The sequence below is a fragment of the Saimiri boliviensis genome, chromosome X, assembly GCF_048565385.1.
Source record: "Saimiri boliviensis isolate mSaiBol1 chromosome X, mSaiBol1.pri, whole genome shotgun sequence".
Taxonomy (NCBI): domain Eukaryota; kingdom Metazoa; phylum Chordata; class Mammalia; order Primates; family Cebidae; genus Saimiri; species Saimiri boliviensis.
In genome coordinates, this window is record NC_133470.1 from 136,128,061 (window position 1) to 136,149,770 (window position 21,710).

The 21,710-nt window shown below is 40.6% G+C and overlaps 1 protein-coding gene across 5 annotated transcripts in view; it reads right to left on the reverse strand.

Moving 5' to 3' along the window:
- DIAPH2 (diaphanous related formin 2) overlaps nt 1–20,683 on the reverse strand; it is a 914,837-nt gene extending 894,154 nt beyond the window's left edge. For 3 of the 5 annotated variants that reach the window (XM_074391645.1, XM_074391644.1, XM_074391643.1), the window contains exon 1: nt 20,164–20,683. In XM_074391645.1, coding sequence (XP_074247746.1) covers nt 20,164–20,295 — 132 coding nt within the window. In that variant the 5' untranslated portion in view covers nt 20,296–20,683. The remainder of the gene's footprint in view (nt 1–20,163) is intronic. The other 2 variants (XM_074391647.1, XM_074391646.1) reach the window with 1 other exon arrangement.
- Nucleotides 20,684–21,710: the final 1,027 nt, after the last annotated feature.

Sequence of the window (21,710 nt, forward strand, 5' to 3'; positions counted from 1 at the left end):
TCTTAGAGATATAAAAAAAGAAAAATGCCTTGCAAACACTTTTTAGAATACAGCATGCTCCTAGTATCCACAGAACTAAAGAATACTCACAGAGCAAAATTTAAAAAAATGTAAAATGTAGAAGAGATAAACGGAGAAAGAAACTAAAATTACCATTTGCCAGAAAGAAGCAGTTGTCATTAAATCATTGTGTCTTGGTGATACCCTACAGCAATGTGTCATTTTTTTTTTTTTGAGAGGACTCTGGCTCTGTCACCCAGGCTGCAGTGCAGTGGGGCAACTTTGGCTCACTGCAGTCTCCACCTCTGGGTTCAAGTGATTCTCCTGTCTCAGCCTCTGGAGTAGCTGCGGTTATAGGCAAGTGCCACTATACCAGGTTAAAATTACCCAGTCTGGGTGCAGTGGTTCATGCCTGTAATCCCAGCTCTTTGGGAGACTGAGGCGAGTGGGTCACCTGAGACCAGGAGTTCAAGACCAGCCTGGCCAACATGGTGAAATCCCATCTCTACTTTTAGTTAGTTAGTTAGTTAGTCAGTTTGTGAATTAGAGACAGAGTCTTGCTCAGTCGCCCAGGCTCGAGTGCAGTGGCATGATCTTGGCTCACTGTAACCTCCGCCTCCTGGGCTCAAATGATTCTCATGCCTCAGCCTCCCAAGTAGCTGGGATTACAGGCATCTGCCACTATACATGGCTAATCCCTTTCTGTACCTCTTTTCCATATAGGGTACATATAGATCTCTACTTTTTTTTCAGCTTGCATTAAAAAATGATGGTAGGCTTTTAAATCTGCTTTCTCAATCCACACACACAAACCCAGGAGTCTGTCATATGTTCCATCTAGGAGTCATCCTCTCCAACAACATAAAGAGTCTCTGCTTGGTAGCAAGCTATATACTTCACCTCACAATGATGTCCCACGATCACCTAAAATGACTGTATCCAGAAACAAATTCCTCTTCCCACCTACTTTCATCTCTCCCAACTCTACCATATCCATTCTTCCTTCTCCCATCCAGATCCCCGCCCCAACTCAATCACCATTCCTGGTACCACTGCCCTAGTTCCATGGTTCATTTCTTATCTCTATTATAATCGCTCTGGTCTCCCAGCTTCCAGTCTCACCTCTTTCCAGTAGTCTCTGTGTAGTTCCTAACCTCTAGATCCTGAGTCAAAAACTCAAATGTATATGGATTCTAAGCAGAGGATATAATTGAGTGATACAAGGCAGCTATAGAAAAATAAATGTCAAATGCAGGAGGGTGGTCTGTGGCAAATCCAAGAGCACATGGCCTATTCAAAGGAGACAGATCTTATTCAGATACAGTGTACTGCTGCCAGCCATATGAGAACATGAGCCTAGTACTGTAATAAGTACTCTGATGTTTCAAGAGAAGCCAGAAATTTAGATTTATGTGTACAAACCCCCAATTCTGAAGAGTTGGGAAACAAATTTTTTAAACCACACTGCTAATACTGAAAGCCAAACAAATCTATGGGCCAGGTATGACTTGCAGAGCTGCCATTTTGCAAACTGTGCACAAGTTTAGTGGTTCTCCAACTTTAGAGTACAAAATCATGCAGGCAGCTTATTAATGCAAATTCCCAGGGCCCACACTCAAGGGATTCTGATTCAATAGGTCCACTGGGACTCCTTTATCTACAGTTTTTGCAAGCTTTCCCAGTGGCCTTGAAGCAAGTGATTCTAAAGCCACTTTAATCTGTGTGAAAGGCAATCTACAGGATACAAGGGAATGAGAAACTTGGGAAAATGGAAACTTTGTTTCTAATGCATTTAAAATACTTTAAATGTTCTCATTTTCACATTGTCCCAGAGAACTACAACTTAGTACCGTCCTTGTTTCAACTCGGAACAATAGTATAATACTAATCCAAAAAACATATTTTCAGTAACATACGAAATCAGTGAGAATTAAAGTATTACAAAATGACTTTTTTTCAATGAACTGCATATTTCAGATCAATAGTGTGAAGATGGCTATAGTTAGCATTAAAATAAAAGGTGGTCTTCTAAAAAATCGTAAATACTTCTTTATTTTAACAAAATTATTTTAAAAGTGCTATTTATTTTTGGCATATAAAATATTTTCAAAGAAGAAAGGAATTGGCTGTGGTAACCCTGTATTGATGCTTATAAAACCAATCATTATCCATTAATTGTCTGCTTCCTTAATTCAAATTTCCTGCTGATACATATTTTCTTAAAACAAGATATACCTATGCCACAAACTTTTTTCTTTGAATTTTTATTTTTTAGAGATGAGGTCTCACTGTGTAGCCCAGGCTGGAGTACAGTGGCACGATCATAGCTCACTGCAGCCTCAAAACTCTGTTTTGGCCAGGTGCAGTGGCTCACGCCTATAATCCCAGCACTTTGGGAGGCCAGGATGGGTGGAGCTCAAGACCAGCCTGACCAACATGGTGAAACCCTGTCTCTACTAAAAATACAAAAATTAGCCAGGCGTGGTGGTACATACCTGTAATCCTAGTTACTCAGGAGGCTAAGGCAGGAGAATCGCTTGAACCTGGGAGGCGGAGGTTGCAGTGAACTGAGATCACATCACTGCACTCCAGCCTGGGCAACAGAGCAAAAGATCTCAAAAATAAAATCACAACACTCTTTTTTGAATTTTGAATGCATTTTTCCCTTGGAGTAACTGTGTGGAATACGGAGAAGAAATCCTCTGTGACTTAGTTTCTAGTCTATTTTAATCCAAATTATTAATCTTTCCTGTCCCTAAATCTGAACCATTCATATGGAACTTACCAAATACTAAGGTAATATACAGCTATTTTCCTTATAATATTGCAAATTCCTTGATAACATGTGCCTATATCTCATGACCTATATCCTTCAGCACTAAATGTATTAGGAAACTGAGCTATACCACAGTACGCATCAAAGGAATAATGTTCATGGGAAAATGTGCTCCATACTACTAAGCAAAAAGGGAGGAGATGCCAGTAGCAGAGGAAAAGCTCCTATCAACCTTTCTGACAATAAAATCAAATGGCAGGGCAAGTAAGAGCGATGCTTCAGAAGTAGACTGTTCCCAGCACCAACACATTTATGAGGATCACTGAGAAGAAATAAACAAAGCATACTCTGATGCGATTGGGTCTCAAATTCCGAAGGCAACATAGGTGGGAAGGGGGAGAAAAAGGCCAGGCAATATTTGGCTCAACATACCAGGGGAGCCCCTGCCCAAGGGCCTTTTATATGGCCTGGTATTTGTCTTCTTTGTTTGTAGTTAATGCTCTTCATGTTTCAAAGGCTCAAAAGGGATTTTGCAAGAATCGCAAATCCTTCATGAGAAAGTAGTCTACCAAAAGATGATTCATGTCCTAAAGATCTATATCTTTTTAGAATAATTTTGTAACCCAACAAGGAACCTGAAAATTTACCCAGCCTATACCTTGTGAAATAATGTCCTGTTTCTATAGCTATCCACCATTGCATTAAAAAAAAAAAAAGAGCCGGGCGCGGTGGCTCAAGCCTGTAATCCCAGCACTTTGGGAGGCCGAGGCGGGTGGATCACGAGGTCATAAGATCGAGACCATCCCGGTTAACATGGTGAAACCCCGTCTCTACTAAAAATAAAAAAAAAATTAGCTGGGCATGGTGGCACGTGCCTGTAATCCCAGCTACTCAGGAGGCTGAGGCAGGAGAACTACCTGAACCCAGGAGGCGGAGGTTGCGGTGAGCCAAGATCGCGCCATTGCACTCCAGCCTGGGTAACAAGAGCGAAACTCCGTCTCAAAAAAAAAAAAAAAAAAAAAAAAAAAAAAAAAAAAAAAAAAAAAAAAAAAAAAAAAAAGCCAGGTGTGGTGGCACACTGCTCAGGAGGCTAAGGTGGGAGGATCCCTTGAGCCTAGCAGTTGGAGGCAGCAGTAAGCCATGATCATGCCATTGCATTCCAGCCTGATGACAGAGCAAGACCCTGTCTCAAAACAAAAAAAGAAAAGAAAGGGGGGGGGGGGGAGTCTCCTAATAAAAATCCTACTTATTTAAGTGAATTTTCTTGAGTAGAGGACTTGAGTTCAAATCATAGCCCTAAAACTACTTTGCCACAGTTGTGAGCAACGTCTCTCTCCTCATTTTGTCATAGGGGATTCACATAGGCAAATGGGGAAAAAAATGCATGACAATACTTGAGTCAGGACAACTTTACTAGTGAGGATAACTTTACCTAGTTTTGTATGTCATAAATCTTGCAGCTTCTCTTGGAATATTCCAGGGACTATAAGACTGTAATTCAGTCTAGACACAACACATTCAGTTTGACAGCAGCAGCCTTGTAATCTAAGCTACCTGACCTTTACAGTAGGATCTATTTGTGGAGGAAAAAACAACAAGATCTTTAGACCAAGAGGCACAGATCTACAGAATAGTAGGCTGGGAGCAAGGGCCAATTAAGTTGCTATAAAACAGTAAGTTATCAAAGTGCACACTATTTACAGTACATGTTTAATTTTGCAAGTTCAAAGCTGTCAAATTAAAGCATGGCAAAAGATACCACAATTAATAAATATCTTTATATTTACACTAAAAACAGGCCAATTACCAGAAAGTTTGGACATAAGATTTTAGACATCATGATATTTCTAACTGTAAAATGTCTGAAGTAAGATATGATTGTAAAGCTCTGATCATATCTTTCCCCTGTTCAAATATTCTACATGGGTTATAGAATGAAGTCCAAATTGTTTATGGTGAGCATTGAATGGTTATGTAATCAAACTGCAGTCTCTCCATCCAGACTGACCTCCACGACTCTCATACGTACATCTGGGCCTCACCAGGCTAATTCATATTTTTCCTCAAACATGCCCTAACTTCCTAGCCCCCTTGCAGTTATGCATTGTTATGGACTGAATGTGTCCCCCTAAAATATATACCTTGAAACTGTACCTCCAACCCATATGACGGTATTAGGAAGTGGGGCCTCTGGGAGGTAATAAGGATTAGATGAGGTCACAAAGGTAGAGCCTTCATGAATGGGATTAGTGACTCTGTAAAAGTCACAAGAGAGCTTGCTTTTCATCTCCTTTCTCCACCATGGGAGGATATCACAAGAAGTCAGCAGTTTACAACCCAGAAGAGGGCCCTACCAGAACTCCATCAAGCTGGTACCCTGATCTTGGACTTCCAGTCTCCACAACTGTATGCAATAAATTTCTATTTTTTATATGCCACTCAGTCTATGGCACTTGGCTATAGCAGCCTGTGCTGACTGAGATATGCATATTTTTCTCACTACAGAGAATGCACTTTAAGACTCTCTTTACTGTCTATCTTTCCATTTGGAATTAACACCATTTGTGTTCCCATAGTACCTTTTCCTTCTACAGTAGCACTTACCACGTGCCACCCAGCACCACAGGTTTGGATACATCAGATTCTCCACCTCTATGTTTCTAGTGGGCAGGAATTATTTAACTCTGATAATGCTTAGCACAGCACTGAGGTGAGCTTCTCCAAAACATTTATTAAATTAGATTAAGTACTGAACATGAAGAATTTCAGAGCTAGATTATTTCCAACTGAGTAGCTTGCCCAAATCATCAGTAATAAAACCATATATAGCTACAAATTAGATGTTTGTGGACAATTCCCAGCCAATTTCTCAAGCTTTATTACTTCTTGACTAATGCAATCCAACAAAAATGAAATGTGTTAAGATGTATTTATTAGACTCCTAATAGGATTTGTGATAGAAGAAAAAGAAAAACGTATTTATGTAAAAAATAGAAAATTATAGCTCATTTCTAGATTTTAAATACAGCCTGTTACTTCTAAGAAGAAGACAGAATGCTATTATAAAATAGCATGTATTTTGGAATCAGAATCAGTTAACCTCTCTGAGACTCATTTCCCATATTTGTTAAATGTGGGAAATAACTACACTTACCATAGATGTTTAATAGAAAATTAAGATAGTGATGTAAAGCTCCTAACACCTAAAATACAGTATGTGCTCAATAAATGTTAGTCTCCTCTCTGTATCCCACTCTGAGTTGGTGAAAAATATTTCCTGTGATCACCTACATTCAGTCATAAAACAAGTTCAGTTACAACCTTCTAAGAGCTTAATATTTTAAAATCAGTGACACTTAAAACAAATATGTGCCTTTACATAACTCTAAACTTGCACACATGATAATCCCACTATTAAGACTGGCTTGCCTTGACTGGTCCAAAGGTAGTGAGTTATCTCAACTGATTGTTCACAGTCAGTTACAGATCCAACTTCTTGTTCTACTCTTTCCCCTCTTCTCACTACTGCACTTGACTAGTCTTAAAAAAAAAAAAAAAAGCTTGCCTTTTAATCTTACAAAGCCATTCTTCATTCCTAAGACCCAGATCAAATGTTTCCTCTGTCAAATCTTTCCTCTCCCTACCAAGCACAGTATGCAGCATTCCCGAGAGCATTCTCCTCATGTTTATTTATTATACAATCTACTACTTTATACATATCTATCCTTTTGTCATTAGGCCATGAGCTCCTCAGTAGTAAGACCTGTATATAGTCATGTTTATACCTTCAGCAGGATGCCACACACATAAGGATTTGATGTGTGTGGAATGAATACTATAATATACATTTGTAATAAGGACAACTGTTAATATGGACATGCATGCTGCAGAAAGAGCTGGCTCTCTATGGGAGAATATTGGAGGGGAATGAAATGATCATGTCACTCTCAAGCAGTCAATAAAGGGTTTAAGAGTTATATAAAGAAAAGAAAGAAGATGCAATTAGGTGCTTAATAGTAGCCCTAAATGATGAGTTGAATGAGAAGTAGTCAACGACTTCACTGATCAAATAGGGAAGTTAACCTTCATTCAACTGGATGAGAAATAATAAAGGTTAGTCAATGACTAACAATGGAGTAATGCAGTCTAGTGATAAATGAAGCAAGTAAACCTTAGCTTGAAAAGGTAAACTTGATAAATACAGTGTGTGTGTCCATGTGTGTATGTGTATGTATGTGTGTTGAGAGTCAAGTTTTTAAATTTTCCTGTAAAGCAGAAAAATATTAAAAACACCACCATAAAGTATTTCAGGTGTTATGCTGTTTTTAGTAGAACTGCCACACCGTCAGGAGATGCCTCTCAGCAAATGATGACAAAGAATCAAACTTAGATGTCAGAGTAGATAGAAAAATTTGACATCACCTGCATCTGCATCCAGGTGGTATTTGAAGAGGCATATGATTGCCTGCAATTGTATGTGGAGAAGAACAGATAACAGTGAGACGTTCTGAGATGGGAGGCAAAGAAAGCTGGTACTTTAGCAGTCAGCAAATCAAGAGGCAGAAGCTGTCAGAGAATACTGTACCATAGAATCTAAAATTCAGGCCAGGCACATGGCTCAGGCCTGTAATCACTTTGGGAGGCTGAGACAGGTGGATTGTTTGAGCCCAGGGGTTCGAGACCAGCCTGGGCAACATGTCAAAACCCCATCTCGACGAAAAATATAAAAATTAGCTGAGCGTGATGGCATGCACCTATAGTCCCAGTTACTCAGGAGGCTAAGGTGGGAGGATTGCTTGAGCCCAGGAGGTCGAGGCTGCAGTGAGCCATGATTGCACCACTGCATTCTAGCCTGGGTAACAGAGGAAGACCCTATCTCAAAATAATACATAAATAAATAAAATTCATATAGATGATGAGTTAAAAGTCACCAGCATCAAAAGTTGCTGAAGTATCAAAGAACCCACAGATGGAAAAATAGCCTTTTAAATTCACTAGGATGAAAATGAATATTTTCCTTAGATGTCAGAAATAAAGTAAGTTATAAAAGGTATAGTTCACAACTACAAAGTTGAAAACAGTGCGGTCCACCAGATTTCCAGTAGTAGAAAAGAAGAAAATGCAAATAATATTGGCGGGACTCAATGAAACAAACCAAGCTGACCCTGTCTGAATAGAAAGGAAAGGAAACATTGGTCTAAAGCAGAGTAAAGAACAGAATGCTATATCCTTCCTTACATATTTGTCTATAACACAAAGCTCTTTGGGTTAGAGGGAGTGAAAAACAAACGAACATCAACAACCATATTTACAGAAAATATGAATTTGTAAAAATAGATGAGGGGTCGTGAAAAACAGAAATTTACTAATATTCTTAGTCTGCTTAACTATCAGCTTTCCCAGTTATGTCTATATCATCATGAGAGCTTAAGATATCCTTCACCTCCTAGTTTCATGCTGTATTGTACACAGTTGTATAAACAGAACCAATATAGAAATGTTAGCTCATTAACATGGGTAATCAAGCCAGGTGTGGTGGCTCATTCCTATAATCCTAGTGAGAGGCTGAGTTGAGGCGGGAGGATCACTTGAGGCCAGGAGTTCCAGACCAGCCTGGGCAACATAGCAAAATGCTGTCTCTACCAAAAAAAAAAAAAAAAAAATAGTTGGGCATGATGGCACATTCCGGTAATACCAGCTACTTGGGATGCTGAGGGAGGAGGATCACCTGAGCCCAGGAGTTTGAGCTTGCAGTGAGCTACGATCATGCCACTGCATTCCAGTCTGGGCAACAGAGCAAGACCTCATCTCTGGGGGGAAAAAAAAAAACACCTAAAAAAAGTTTAAGATTAGTAATTATAAGAAATAGGCCAATTTCAGACTCCAGACATATACTGGTATATTCATAATCTATTTTACCAGCCACATTTTTTTAAAATTAAGGGCTTTTTCTTTGGGGAAAGAGGATGAATCAAACTAAGGGGACTAGAACTCAAACTACATTATGCGCTTCCATATTGTTTGGCACTTAAAGCCCGTAGTTTAGGGCTCTATTACTCGTCACACATCAACACAAAAATAGTTTGTCACAACACTTTCTGCAAACTAATTAAAAAGATAGCACTTGGCTGAATACACCACACTTTTATAGCAGCCAGTCTTTAGGCAAAGCACACACAGGAAGCAGCAGGAGAAGGTAGGTGGTTCTTGGCACTCCCCTAAACAAGAAACAATGTACTTGTGTAACAGGAGATAGCAGTAATTTTTCCAAAGCACTTTTACTTCATGCAAAAGGAAGTGGGCAATAGAGGAGAGAGAGAAACTAAAAAATGAAGTAGACAGCGTGACTTGCAATGTAACCTCTTCAGAAGCTAGTCTCTACAAGGCTGACATACAAATAACAAAAAGAAAATCACATGCAATATGCACTGGCAGTAAATACACAGGCCTTCTGCTGGTCATGCAATTAGTTAATAAAGGCCAGACTGCCAGACAGTAATTTTTTTTTCTTTTTTTTTTTCCCCAGTGGTGGGCTATCACAGGCTGGTATCTTTAAGCCCTGTGTTCAAATAGTCTTAAAATCCACAGCCATATCACTTTTGTCCTCATGGCTTTTTCTTAGTAGTCACATTTCTGACCTACTACGTCATGGCAGTGATTCAATGAATTTGTTTTTGACAATGGCACTAAAATGAATGGCCCCTGGATTCTGTCTTCTAAATTATATATAAGCACAGTGCAAATCGAGGCTAGGGCCCACAGTCACCAGTCTAAAGAACTACTAGGTCTTCAGTTCAACTTAGAGCTACCTTGAGGTTCTCAGGCAGTATAGAAAATCATGGTTAAAAGCATACATTTTATAGTCACATTGGTCTTGAATTCTATTTTTTTTTTTTAATTTTTTTTTTTGAGACCCCGGCTGGAGTGCAGTGGTGGATCTTGGCTCACTGCAACCTCAGCCTCCCGGGATGAAGCAATCCTCCTGCCTCAGCCTCCCAAGTAGCTGGGATTACAGGCGCTTGACACCATGCCCAGCTAATTTTTATGTTTTTAGTAGAGACAGGGTTCAGCCAGATTGGCCAGGCTGGTCTCGAAAGCCTGACCTCTGGGGATCCACCCGCCTCAGCCTCCCAAAGTGCTGGGATTACAGGTGTGAGCCACCGTGCCCGGCCCCACATTGGTCTTGAATTCTAAATTAACCTTTGCATATCCTCGGGCCAATTACTCATCTGCTCTGAGACATTTTCTTCTCTTATAAAATGATTGCTGTGAGGATGAAATGAGTTAATACTGATCAAGGAGGCAATCTGCCATCAATCCCAGAGTCACATTTGCCAAAAGTACTCAGCTTATCTCTCTATATGACCTTTTTGTAAAAAATTTTTATTTTCTTTTAGAGTCAGGGTCTCACTCTGTCACCCAGGCTGGAGTGCAGTGGCACAATCACAGCTCACTGCAGCCTCAACCTCCTGGGCTCAAGTGATACTCCTGCCTTGGCCTCCCAAAGTGCTGGGATAACAGACGTCAGCCACTGTACCCACCCCAACCTTTTCAAATAACCAGAAACAAGCTCCTAAAAAACAATAGGATCTGTTAAATATCCTATTTAGTTTATTGCAACTCTGTACAGCATACGAAATACTATTAGATTCTATAAAATACAATGTGGGAATCTTGAAAAACAAGAAGTGGTGGTGCTGAGGTCAAAATGAAGTTTCTACAAGTTCACAACTACATGGTGATGAGGATTAGAAATGCTTTTAAATAAATCTCTGTCATATTCAGTAATTGATTTAACATCCAATGGCCATCCGCCTGCCTGTTATCTCTGTGGTCAGACAATAGAGTATACCATTGATAACAGTCACAGAAATCAGTAAAAAACAACAAGAAATAAAATGGCCTTCAGAGTTATAAACATGCAAATAGTAACATTATTTAAGGAGGAGAGAAGAAATTGAAAATAGGGATTTGTAACATATCTTGATCTACCATTAGCTACAACAGAACCCATAGGAAGAATGTGAAAATTTGGGCCCAGAGCCCTACACAGTTCCTACTTATTTAAAATGTAACTAACACCTCAGTTCCATTTTATACGGAGATAATTGCCATTTAAAATCTAGTATTTTGTCCCAGGCCGACTCAGCTTACATAAAAATGTAGGATTTGGCTCTCATGGGAACTTACAAGACCATCTGAATACAGTTTGATGAAGCAAGAATAGGCTGTAATAAAGCCTAAGAATTTAAGGTAAGAGAATACAGGGAAGCCCTACTTTTATAAAACAAACACATGAAATTCCAAACTGCCAGCATGGATAAAATCCAGGCCGTTTTGAATCATAAACTTATCTTCCCTTTAAGAGCTTGTGTAGACCATTAGTGCAAGGCATTGTGGCTCACACCAGCGGCTCTAGCACTCTGGGAGGCCAAGGGAGGTACATCACTTAAGGCCGGGAGTTCAGGACCAGCCTGGCCAACATGGCAAAACCCCGTCTCTACTAAAAATACAAAAAAATCAGCCAGGCAAGGTGAAGCACACCTGTGATCCCAGTTACTTGGGAGGCTGAGGCAGGAGAATCATTTGAACCCAAGAAGCGGAGTTGTAGTGAGCCGAGATCATGCTACTGTGCTTCAGCCAGGGTAACAGAGCAAGACTCTGTCTTAACAAAAAGACCATTAGCTAGTCAACCAAAGTGGGGGTGGGGAGGCGGGGAATATAAACTAATGCAATTTCAATGAAAAGCAAGGTGAGGGCACCCTAATAAAAGTTTATTTTCACTAACAAATATTTTATGTACACACTAACTCTTCTGAAAAATGATTTTGTAATGTGAGGTACTAGATCGCAGAGCATATTATTAGAGGAAATGCCTCTGCCAAATTTACTTTAACCCATCTTAACTTTCTCTCTGTTCTTGCTTTGATTCATGAGCAATGAAAGTTGAAACAGGGGCCGGGCGCGGTGGCTCAAGCCTGTAATCCCAGCACTTTGGGAGGCCGAGGTGGGTGGATCACGAGGTCAAGAGATCGAGACCATCCCGGTCAACATGGTGAAACCCCGTCTCTACTAAAAATACAAAAAATTAGCTGGGCATGGTGGCACGTGCCTGTAATCCCAGCTACTCAGGAGGCTGAGGCAGGAGAATTGCCTGAACCCAGGAGGCGGAGGTTGCGGTGAGCCGAGATCGCGCCATTGCACTCCAGCCTGGGTAACAAGAGCAAAACTCCGTCTCAAAAAAAAAAAAAAAAAGACTTTATCAGTGATTGATTTCAGAGCACATAAAACACCATCTCCATAGTTTTCCCTCCCTTGGGCCAAACAAAAGGAGAAAATGCCAGTTGTCTCGTTCTAACAATTACCACTCATCTATCTGTTTTGAGGAAAAGTATTCAGCTGACTGGGTTAGTAAATGGTCAGTCTAGAAGTTAAAGAGTGGAGATGGATTACTAGCCTAAATCTACTTGAGTCCACCATTAGTGAAATTATATGCCTACTGTCTCTCAGCACAATAACAGCACTAAACTGGTGTCTGTAAAGTAGTAGTTACACAATTTCTTTAGTAAATCTCATACTTGCCCACTCCACCCATCCCAAGCTCCATCACCTCATTAGTGTAGTCTGGTTTTCAATTGTAAGCCCATAAACATCTCAATAAGGATAACGTCTTTGTAAAGGATTACCCCCCCAATTATCCAGATTCAGCAACCTACTCTATATCAAAGGGGCTGAAATACAAAGATAGAGCAAACTGGCATGTGTTTTGAAATAAAACTAGAGCCAGTAATGTAAACTTCGTTGTTGCGGTGGGCTGTGTGTTTGTGTGTCATAGAGTCATATGAAACGTTATCTAGAGAACTGGAGAACAATTTTCCTTTGCCTAACTATCTACAGCATTTCCCTGAGAGGAAAATTCTTACACATAAGCCCCACCCCACTTCACAAACTGCAAAATGAAGAATGAGTAATTACCCAACCAATGAGTAAAGCCAAAACTAATTTGGTCTATTTTTGATGGTACATAATAGTTGTTCCAAGGAGTCAACCCACCCTCGTATAGTCAACCTTTCCAGATATTTCTACAGAATTAAAGACAGAAGTGAACTTAATTTGGGCTGATGCTTTGTGATAGCACTTTATATGGAGTAACTCTGAAAAACATTTTACCATTAATTTAAAGCTGTATTTGTTTAAGGAGTTCAGTAACATGTATGTTAATTAGGCACACATTAGACCAAAAATCTATTTTTTTTTAGCCAATTGATACTTGATTATGGAATGAATGCTAGATGATACCGAGGAATATGTTAATTTTAATTTTTAAAGACATGACAGTATGTAGGAGTAAAATGACAAAATATCTGAGATTGGCACTAAAATAGCAAGGAAAAAATAAAGGATGAATAAAGCAAACGTTGCAAAATGTAGATAACTTTTATCTGGGCAATAGATAGATGGTGGTGGTTCATTGTACTATTCTACCTTTTAGCATGATTGAAAATTTAAGTTTTGTAAAAGTCTTATTAACTGGCTCATATTATGAAGTTTAAAACTTTATCTCTTTTACTTTTAGCTTAATAACAGACCAAATTAAGAGTAGGTTAAAATTTCTCTTAATTTTGAGCAGCTCTTTCTTTATAAAGCCTGGATGTCTATATCACAGAACAACAAATAGATTATTTGTTGTTAGATTTTTTTTAAAAAGGATTGTACCCAAAATCTCTTTTCCCTTCGGTGAGCGCCAGAATTGCCAGGTGATTGAGTCAACAGCCATTTCAGAATAATTCCTTCCTAATGAAGTGTTGGATTCCTACCTAGGCCTGCTTTAATAGCCACCTAGAAGCTTCTCACTCATTAGCAGGCCACACTGCATACAGCTGGTGACCAATATGCTGGTAGGTACTCGTAGCAATGTAGCTTACTCTCCTTAAAGCAATACAGTACAATATTCAGTCAACCAAAGCCTGTGTAAATGGTGATCAGTAAGAATTTTGTTTTCTACATTCTTTCATGAGAAAGGTACCCATACCTTGCCCTGCTAGGGAACCTCACACAAAGCTAGTAAATACCGGAATTCAGTTGTCTGCTTAAGCTACAGCCAGAGTATATTATTTAGAAACAGATACAGCCTGATCAGGTAAGTTTTAAATTAATAATGGAATTTTTTTTCATTACTGATATTCACAATAAATAGCTTTGTGAAAACTTATCTTAGTCTTTCTTTAAATGCATCAATTTTGAGCTGTCTTCCACAATGGGTGTCTTCCACAACATGCCCACTTGGATATCAAGCCAGCCTATCACTATATTTTAAGTCACCTGGACATCATCATAGTTTTTCCTTCCTTGAGGGGAAAAAAATGTATAAACACCCCAAATCCAGCAGAAGGAACTGGTCTCTTCTGCATGGTACACTGAATACAGGAGTAGGGACAAGTTGGTACCCAGTAACATTTAATCGGATGTGCTGATTTATATCAATTACTATATATTATGCATGCTGTTATTCACAATGTTCTTTGAGACCAGGTTGGAAAAGAATATGATTTCACTTCAATAACATGTTGCTACTGTCAGAGCTTAGTAATATCTAGGTGGATTACAATTATAATTGTTCCAAAAAGGAACAAAAAAAGAAATTGAATAACTGTTTCACCTTCGGAATCCCTGAAGCACAATGACTCAGTGCTATGGATAATTTCTACAATAGAGTGGGTAGCTTTTAAACTTATCTCTAAATCAGTCCCCTTATAATTTCAGTGACTCAGTTTCCTTATTTGTACAAAGGCAGTAAGCTGCCTGACAAGGCATAATGTCACAGATATCAAATGGAAGTTTTGTTTAAAAAATTTTTAATGTCTCAGATTGACACAGTGAAAGAAAAGGGTAGCCTGGTGCCTCAAAAAAATTATCATGGAAAAACATTAAACTCACATCTTATATTCATTCAACAGAATAAGATATTAGTAAAAGGATAGAATGTATAATCCTCCAAAGGGACAAATAGTACTGGGGAGAGAATAAGAAATCTTTCAACATGTAACCATATTATGGTACTTCATACAGTAATGTTAGTGCTGTCAAAATGCAAGAAAGCCATTAAACCATCCAACCATAATCACTTTGATTCAAGTAATATAAGGGGTTAATAAAAATGCTCTAGATTTGTGTAACAATATAGAATTTCTTAATGCTCTCATTCATTACTGTATTTTATCTAAAACACCTTGTGAAGCAAATCAGGCAGGCAGCATTATCTCCAACGGGCAGACATTAATCAAAGAGCTCAAACTTCTGGTGCTAAATGGCTTATCAGAAATCACAAGCAAATAAAAGACAGATGGGACACTGGAACCCAGGTCTTTTGGCTCTCTGTTCCATATTCTATTGTCAATAATCTGAAGTCTCCTGCTAATAAGAGTAAAATGTTACTTGGCTCATCAGTGTTGGTACTGTTTGTGTCCTTGGAAGTTTAGGCTCTGATGTCACAAGAATTCAAACAAGGTGGGAGGGGGGCGGGGGCAGGGTAGGAGAGTTCTCACAGCCCTGAAGAAGTGTATTGAGTTTCAAAATTGGAGAAAAGACAAAGAGAAATGTATGGATAGTTTCATTTGATGGAGTAAATATACAAAAAAAAAAAAAAAAAAAAAAAAAAAAGGCACATACAAATAAACATTTATTTTTTATAAAAGCTTCTTTTCACCAATTTACACTCTCAAAATATCTGGGTATAGGGGAAAATATCCCTAGCTAATAATTATTTACTGAGTAGTTCTGCACCCAAGTACCAGCCTGCAGGTTTTCAAGAGCAGACATAAAATGGAACCCTTTCCCAGAGGCAGTTTATAAATCTTTGCAGAGACAAGATCAGCATGTAACATTTAGACTCATGACAGTTATGAGTTCAGAAGAAGGAAAGCCCTCACTAAACTGAAATAATCGGTGAAGGTTTAATGGAAGAATGAGAGAATATTGAGACATGAACTGGGCTGTGAAAGGGCATGAAAGTTATAAAAGAGAAAGGGGTGGACATTTCAGATTTGGTGGGGATGTTCAGGGTGGGTGGCACTAAGAAGCGGCAACAGAGGTGGCAGAAGGAAACTGAGGTGCAGAGAAAAACGCCTGGTAAACGGATGAGCTGCAACTGGAATCCAGGTCTCTAAATATCAAAAACTCTTCTATGCCACTCTGCTCCTTCTAACCTTCCTGCCTCCATCGTAGCATGCCTTTCCAAGAAATTCTCTAAAGTTTTTTTCTGAAACACAAATCTGACCAGGTCATTCTCCACATTTACTTCTTCAATGGCTTACCCCTACTTTCAGAAAGAAGTTGAAACTCTAACAGGGTACACAAGATCCATCATGATCCGGACCCCATCTCTTTTCTACCACGTCTACCAAGTGTACCCTTTGTTTCAGCCGTATTCATCTAAGTGAATTTTATTTATTGGGTATGCTCCCTTATCTGTTTACCTTTGTATATGTTGTTTTTTCAGCCTTACCTATTTTATTCAGCCTTGCTGCAAATGTCACCCACTATAAGCCTTTTCTTACTCAAGCATGCAATTCTACTAGATGCCTCTCCATGACCACCCACAACCACCATGCATATTCCTATAGCAACTTATCACATTGCTTTTTTTCTTTAAAGAGATGGGTTCTCTGTCACCAAGGGTATAATACGGTGGTACAGTCATAGCTCACTGCAGCTTCAAACTCCTGAGCTCAAGCAATCCTCCTGCCTTAGCAGCCTGTGTAGCTGGGATTATAGGCACAAGCTACCACATTTGGCTCGCATTGTGTTTTAATCATCAATTAACTTCCCTGTCTGTCTCAGTAGACTACAAGTATCTTTGTGTTACCAACCCTTAGAATTGTGCCTAGCACACAGTAGGTACTCGGTAAACCTGTGTTGTATAAAAGAAATAATTGTTGCTCATACCTTATCACTAAAAATCAAGGCTGGGTGCGGTAGCTCACGCCTGTATCCCAGCACTTTGGGAAGCCGAGGCAGGGGGATCACCTGAGGTCAGGAGTACAAGACCAGCCTGGCCAACATGGTGAAACCCTGTCTCTACAAAAATACAAAAAAGATTAGCTGGACATGGTGACGCATGCCTGTAATCCCAGCTGCTCGGGAGGCTGAGGCAGGAGAATCTTGAACCCAGGTGGCGGAGGTTGCAGTGAGCTGAGATCACAGCACTGCACTCCAGCTTGGTCAACAGAGCAAGACTGTGTCTCAAAAAAAAAAAAAAAAAAAAAAATCAAAACATAATTTATCTGGTTGTAAACAAATAACCAAATAGGAAGTTACATAATAACCAGAAAAACTAAAACTCATTTGACTTTACTGTTTGAAGAACTAAAGGCTTCAAAATTATACAGAAACACAAAATCAAAATGCAAAAACATCAGACACTGCTAGGTCACTCTACACTCAGTATTGGCCTCGCTCCTTTTTTTTTTTTTTTTTTTTTTAAGATGGAGTCTCGCTCTGTCGCCCAGGCTAGAGCACAGTGGTGCAATCTCAACTCACTGCAACCTCCACCTCCTGGGTTCAAGATTCTCCTGCCTCAGCCTCCGTTCCACCACACCCAGCTAATTTTTGTATTTTTAGTGAGACTGGGTTTCACCACGTTAGCCAGGATGGTCTTGATCTCTTGACCTCATGATCTGCTTGCCTCAGCCTCCCAAAGTGCTGGGATTACCGGTATGAGCCACCATGCCCGGCCTGGCCTCTCTTAATGGTTAAGTCACTGCCTTAAATAAGTGGGATTCAAGATGTAGTTCCTTCATAACACTTCTAGAGCTTTCTCTTCTACTCAATTAAACAAAATGCATTCCATGGTTGACATCAAATTACAAATTAATCTAAGATTCATGCTGTTTGATGACATGTTGCAATCTGGGCTTAACCAAAATAGTTACATAAAATCCAAACTCTACTACTAATGCATTATTCAAAATGTGATGAGTCCAAGACAGGAATGCCTTATTTTAAGAGAATCAAAATGAAAGGGTCATTATGAGGATGTTTATATGAAGAAAACAGAAGTGAGTTTCATTAAATTTTTATTTGACTAATCTTAAATAGAAGTCATTATAGTGTTGAAATTCCACTCTGAAAAAGTTCTCAATAATACTCATTAAAAAGTTGAGGATACAAATGAAAGCAGTTCCTCTCTATAGAAAATAGGCTTTCCATTTCCGTTTCTCCAGAACTCTGAGGAACTAAATGAAAACAACTTAATTACACAAGCCTTATACTTTATGAATCTACTATACTAGAGCGACTAAATTAATTTTCGTATGTAGTGGAAATCTTAATCTAAGCTTTGTAGGCATTGTGTAGTTCTTTTTTGCCACCAGAAGAATTACTTTCAATATCAATCACCTGTGTGGTCAATGCCATTTCCCTTTTTCCCTATCTGGTAACTTATAGTGGAATCATCTGTCCTTTCCTTTACTTTCTATCTGTTGTAATGCCATAGTTCTTACTCTTCTACAGATAATGAATGCCTCTGAGAAACTGATGAGAGCTATGGAGCCCAGAAAAATAAATGTACCCATATACACTCAAATATTTTCATACAATTTCATGAGTTTAAGAACCCCTATCTCCCAAGATCACCTACACAAATAATTTCTATCACCATATGGCTCTTTTTTATAATTCCATACCACAATTCCTTTACACTATTATACACACACAAATTAAGGACTAGTTCAGAGATTATTAACATAATACTCAAAATGATAAAATTTCATCTAAGTCAAGTTTTATCTTACTAGGAAACTGTTAAGAATCCTAGATAAATTCTTTCCTGATAAGTTTACTAAATCTTACTGTTTGGTCAAAGTGTTTGCCTTAAAATGAGCTACAATGTCTTCCTAAATTTGTTTTTGTTAACTCTGACACATCTGCTTGTAAAATTATGTAAGGCTGGAAAGTTATGTCCGAGCAAAAAAAGAAAATTCGTGTTAATATTAACGAAGTGTTGGATTCGAATACTTGTTCTACCGTATCAAGCTATGTTCAACACGGAACAGTGAAGTTAGCCAGGAACTGAAAATGATACGATCTCCTAACTATCTAGTTACCTTGTCAAAGCAAGTAAAACATACAAGATGAAACATGACAAAAGACTAAAGGGAAGAGAATATAATCAAGGTGTTGTTACTAACAAAGATAAGTGTTTTTTTTTCTTGAAAACATACTTATTAAAGTGGCAGATTCTTGCTAGATGTACTAAATCCTTTGAGGAAAATATCAGTTAAGTTTTTACTTAAATTTTCAATTACTGATTAAACCACAGTTTTGTACTGGATCCATACCAAGTGGCCAAATGCCATAGAAACGGCTTTATTTCCATGTCACCCTCTCCTTCCTTGTCTATTATAATCAAGTTGCTAGTTAAAACTGAAATATATATATATGCAACATGTGGCTTGTGCTTCAGTTTGGACTAAGAATCCAGCTCTAAGGAGTATCTGCTGAATTTGTACAGGAAGAGCTTTTCCCCTCATACCACCGAAATTAGAAAGTTTACAAAAAGCGGAACTCTTTTGATGATCTGAGGAAACTCCAGTATTTCCCAATGCAATACCAGGCCTCATCGATTTCATTCCTATGCACATTCAGTGGCAGGAAATGGACTGCTACCACCGGTTCGCACTATCAGGACGGTGAGATTTGCAGTTTGTGCCTACTGCTTTTGAGTGTTCTTAATAAACTAAGTACTGTATGACTATGCCTATTACACACACCCGACAGTTGGTGGTACCTCACCCAGCCTCCAACTCCCACGCGCCCCCACTCTTCCAAAAAAACGTTTCTTGGGAGAGCACATGGAGAGAGGGAAGGAGGAGGAAAAAGGCACGTAGGCGCCTCTTCCTGAGGTTTCTGGGAGCCTACATAGTGCTGTTCTTGGTTTGCAAGGCTGTAGGTGGGCTCTCAAGGACTTGGAATAAAAAGCAGGGAGGTTCCCCTGCCCTGGACCCTACGCGTTAGGAGGCAAAACAGCAACTGACAAGAGGTGGGAGGAGAATGGAATCGCGCAAAGGTTTGCGCCCACAAGTTAGACAAACAACAGCCCTACCCACTACTCGGGGTGTCCCCAAGTTGGGGCTGGGCCTTTCTCCTTCCCGTACCGCCTCCCGGGCTGAGTAGAGTGAGAAAGGGGTTAAGTAGAGAAGGGGGTGCTCTTCCGCCCCCACGCCGTCTCCGCGCCTCGGCGTGGCCACTCCTTTAGCGGCTCCCCGAGTTGCACAGCGAGGTCGCGGTCACCCTTGGGAGGGGGCCCCGGGTGCCCCCGTGTTCAACGACAGGAGGATCCCGGGGCTCTCCGTGTCCCTAAGGCCGGCGGGGACTGCGGGAGCACTCACCAATTTGGGTTTGTTTTTCGTTTCCTCTTCATTGGCGGCCCGGTTCCCCGCGCTCCGCTTGTTGCTCCGGCCCCCACCGGGTTCCTCGCTGCCGCCTCCCGCTCCCGACGCCGCCGCCCCGAGCTGCTCCATCTTTCTCCGGCCCTGTCACCTGTGCCCTGTAACCTCTCCTCAACTGAGAAAGCACCTCAGGGCGCTTACGCTACCCCGCGCTGACTCGGCGGCACCTCTTCCTGCGGGAGAGTGTGTCTGCCTGGGAAGCTGCCGATTTCAGGCCCCCGGGACTACCGGCTCCCAGGCACCCCCGACGCAACCACGCCGTTGCCACTACTCAGCGCTGGGGCAAGCCCTGCCCCTGAGCAGTTGCAATTACCACGGTCGCCGCCGCCCTCAGGGCGTGTTTAGGGTGGAGGGAAAAGTAGGTGCCTATCTCTTTAAGAGGGCCTCAACACACGTGATTCTTCAAAGTGCCCGCATCGGCCGCCCCGGCGCGCAAAGCTGCTTCCTACTCCCGGAGCCCAGCCGGCCCCAGCAACTGAGCATGCCCGGTGCAGCGACTGGAGCCTAACAGAGTACTTTCAGCTGCGGTTAGGCACTGATTTCACTTCCTAGTGGCTCAGCGAGAACAGGGAGGGAACTAATCAAGAGAAAAGAGGGGTAGCCCATTTTAGAGATAGGGAAACTGAGTCCCCGGAGGATCCGCCTGTAAATTTCACTGGCGGGTCAACCAGAGTATCAGGTTTCACTCCTGTGGGCCAGAGCACCTTCCCTCCCACAGGCCTCTCCGGGGATGTCGCCCTGCTACACTCTGTGGAAAGACTTAATTGGCAAGGGAACTGGCATCCTATAGGAAAACCACCAGGAGTGCTTAATTTCCTCGACAGACTATGTCGGTCACAGTAGGAACGCTGGGTGCTTTCTGTTGCCATGATTATCTTGTGAGCGAAGAAATACAGTTGTTCCTTTATTCCCAGGATGGGAGTTGTTGAAGCACATGCAACTAGCAACTGTATCGAGTGCTACTTTCACTTTCCCGAACTAGACTTGTGGGGAGTGAATCACAATCCCTAGATAAATGCAGTCGCAGGGCATTGTAGGGACTATAGTCTTTAGTCCTTCCGTTGTACCTAGCATTTTGTCCTCAGGTGTACAATGATGCCCTTTAAAAATAAAGCTATGGCCGGGTGCGGTGGCTCACCCCTGTAATCCCAGCACTTTGGGAGGACGAGGCGGGTGAATCACGAGGTCCAGAGATCGAGACCATCCTGGTCAACATGGTGAAACCCCGTCTCTACTAAAAATACAAAAAATTAGCTGGGCGTGGTGGCGCGTGCCTGTAATCCCAGCTACTCAGGAGGCTGAGGCAGGAGAATTGCCTGAACCCAGGAGGCGGAGGTTGCGGTGAGCCGAGATCGCGCCATTGCACTCCAGCCTGGGTAAAAAAATAAATAGATAAATAAAAAATAAAGGAACACACTGAGAAGAACATTAGAGGCGGTAGATAGGATTTGAATTCACCACCATCATAGAATAGGAGCACGTATGCT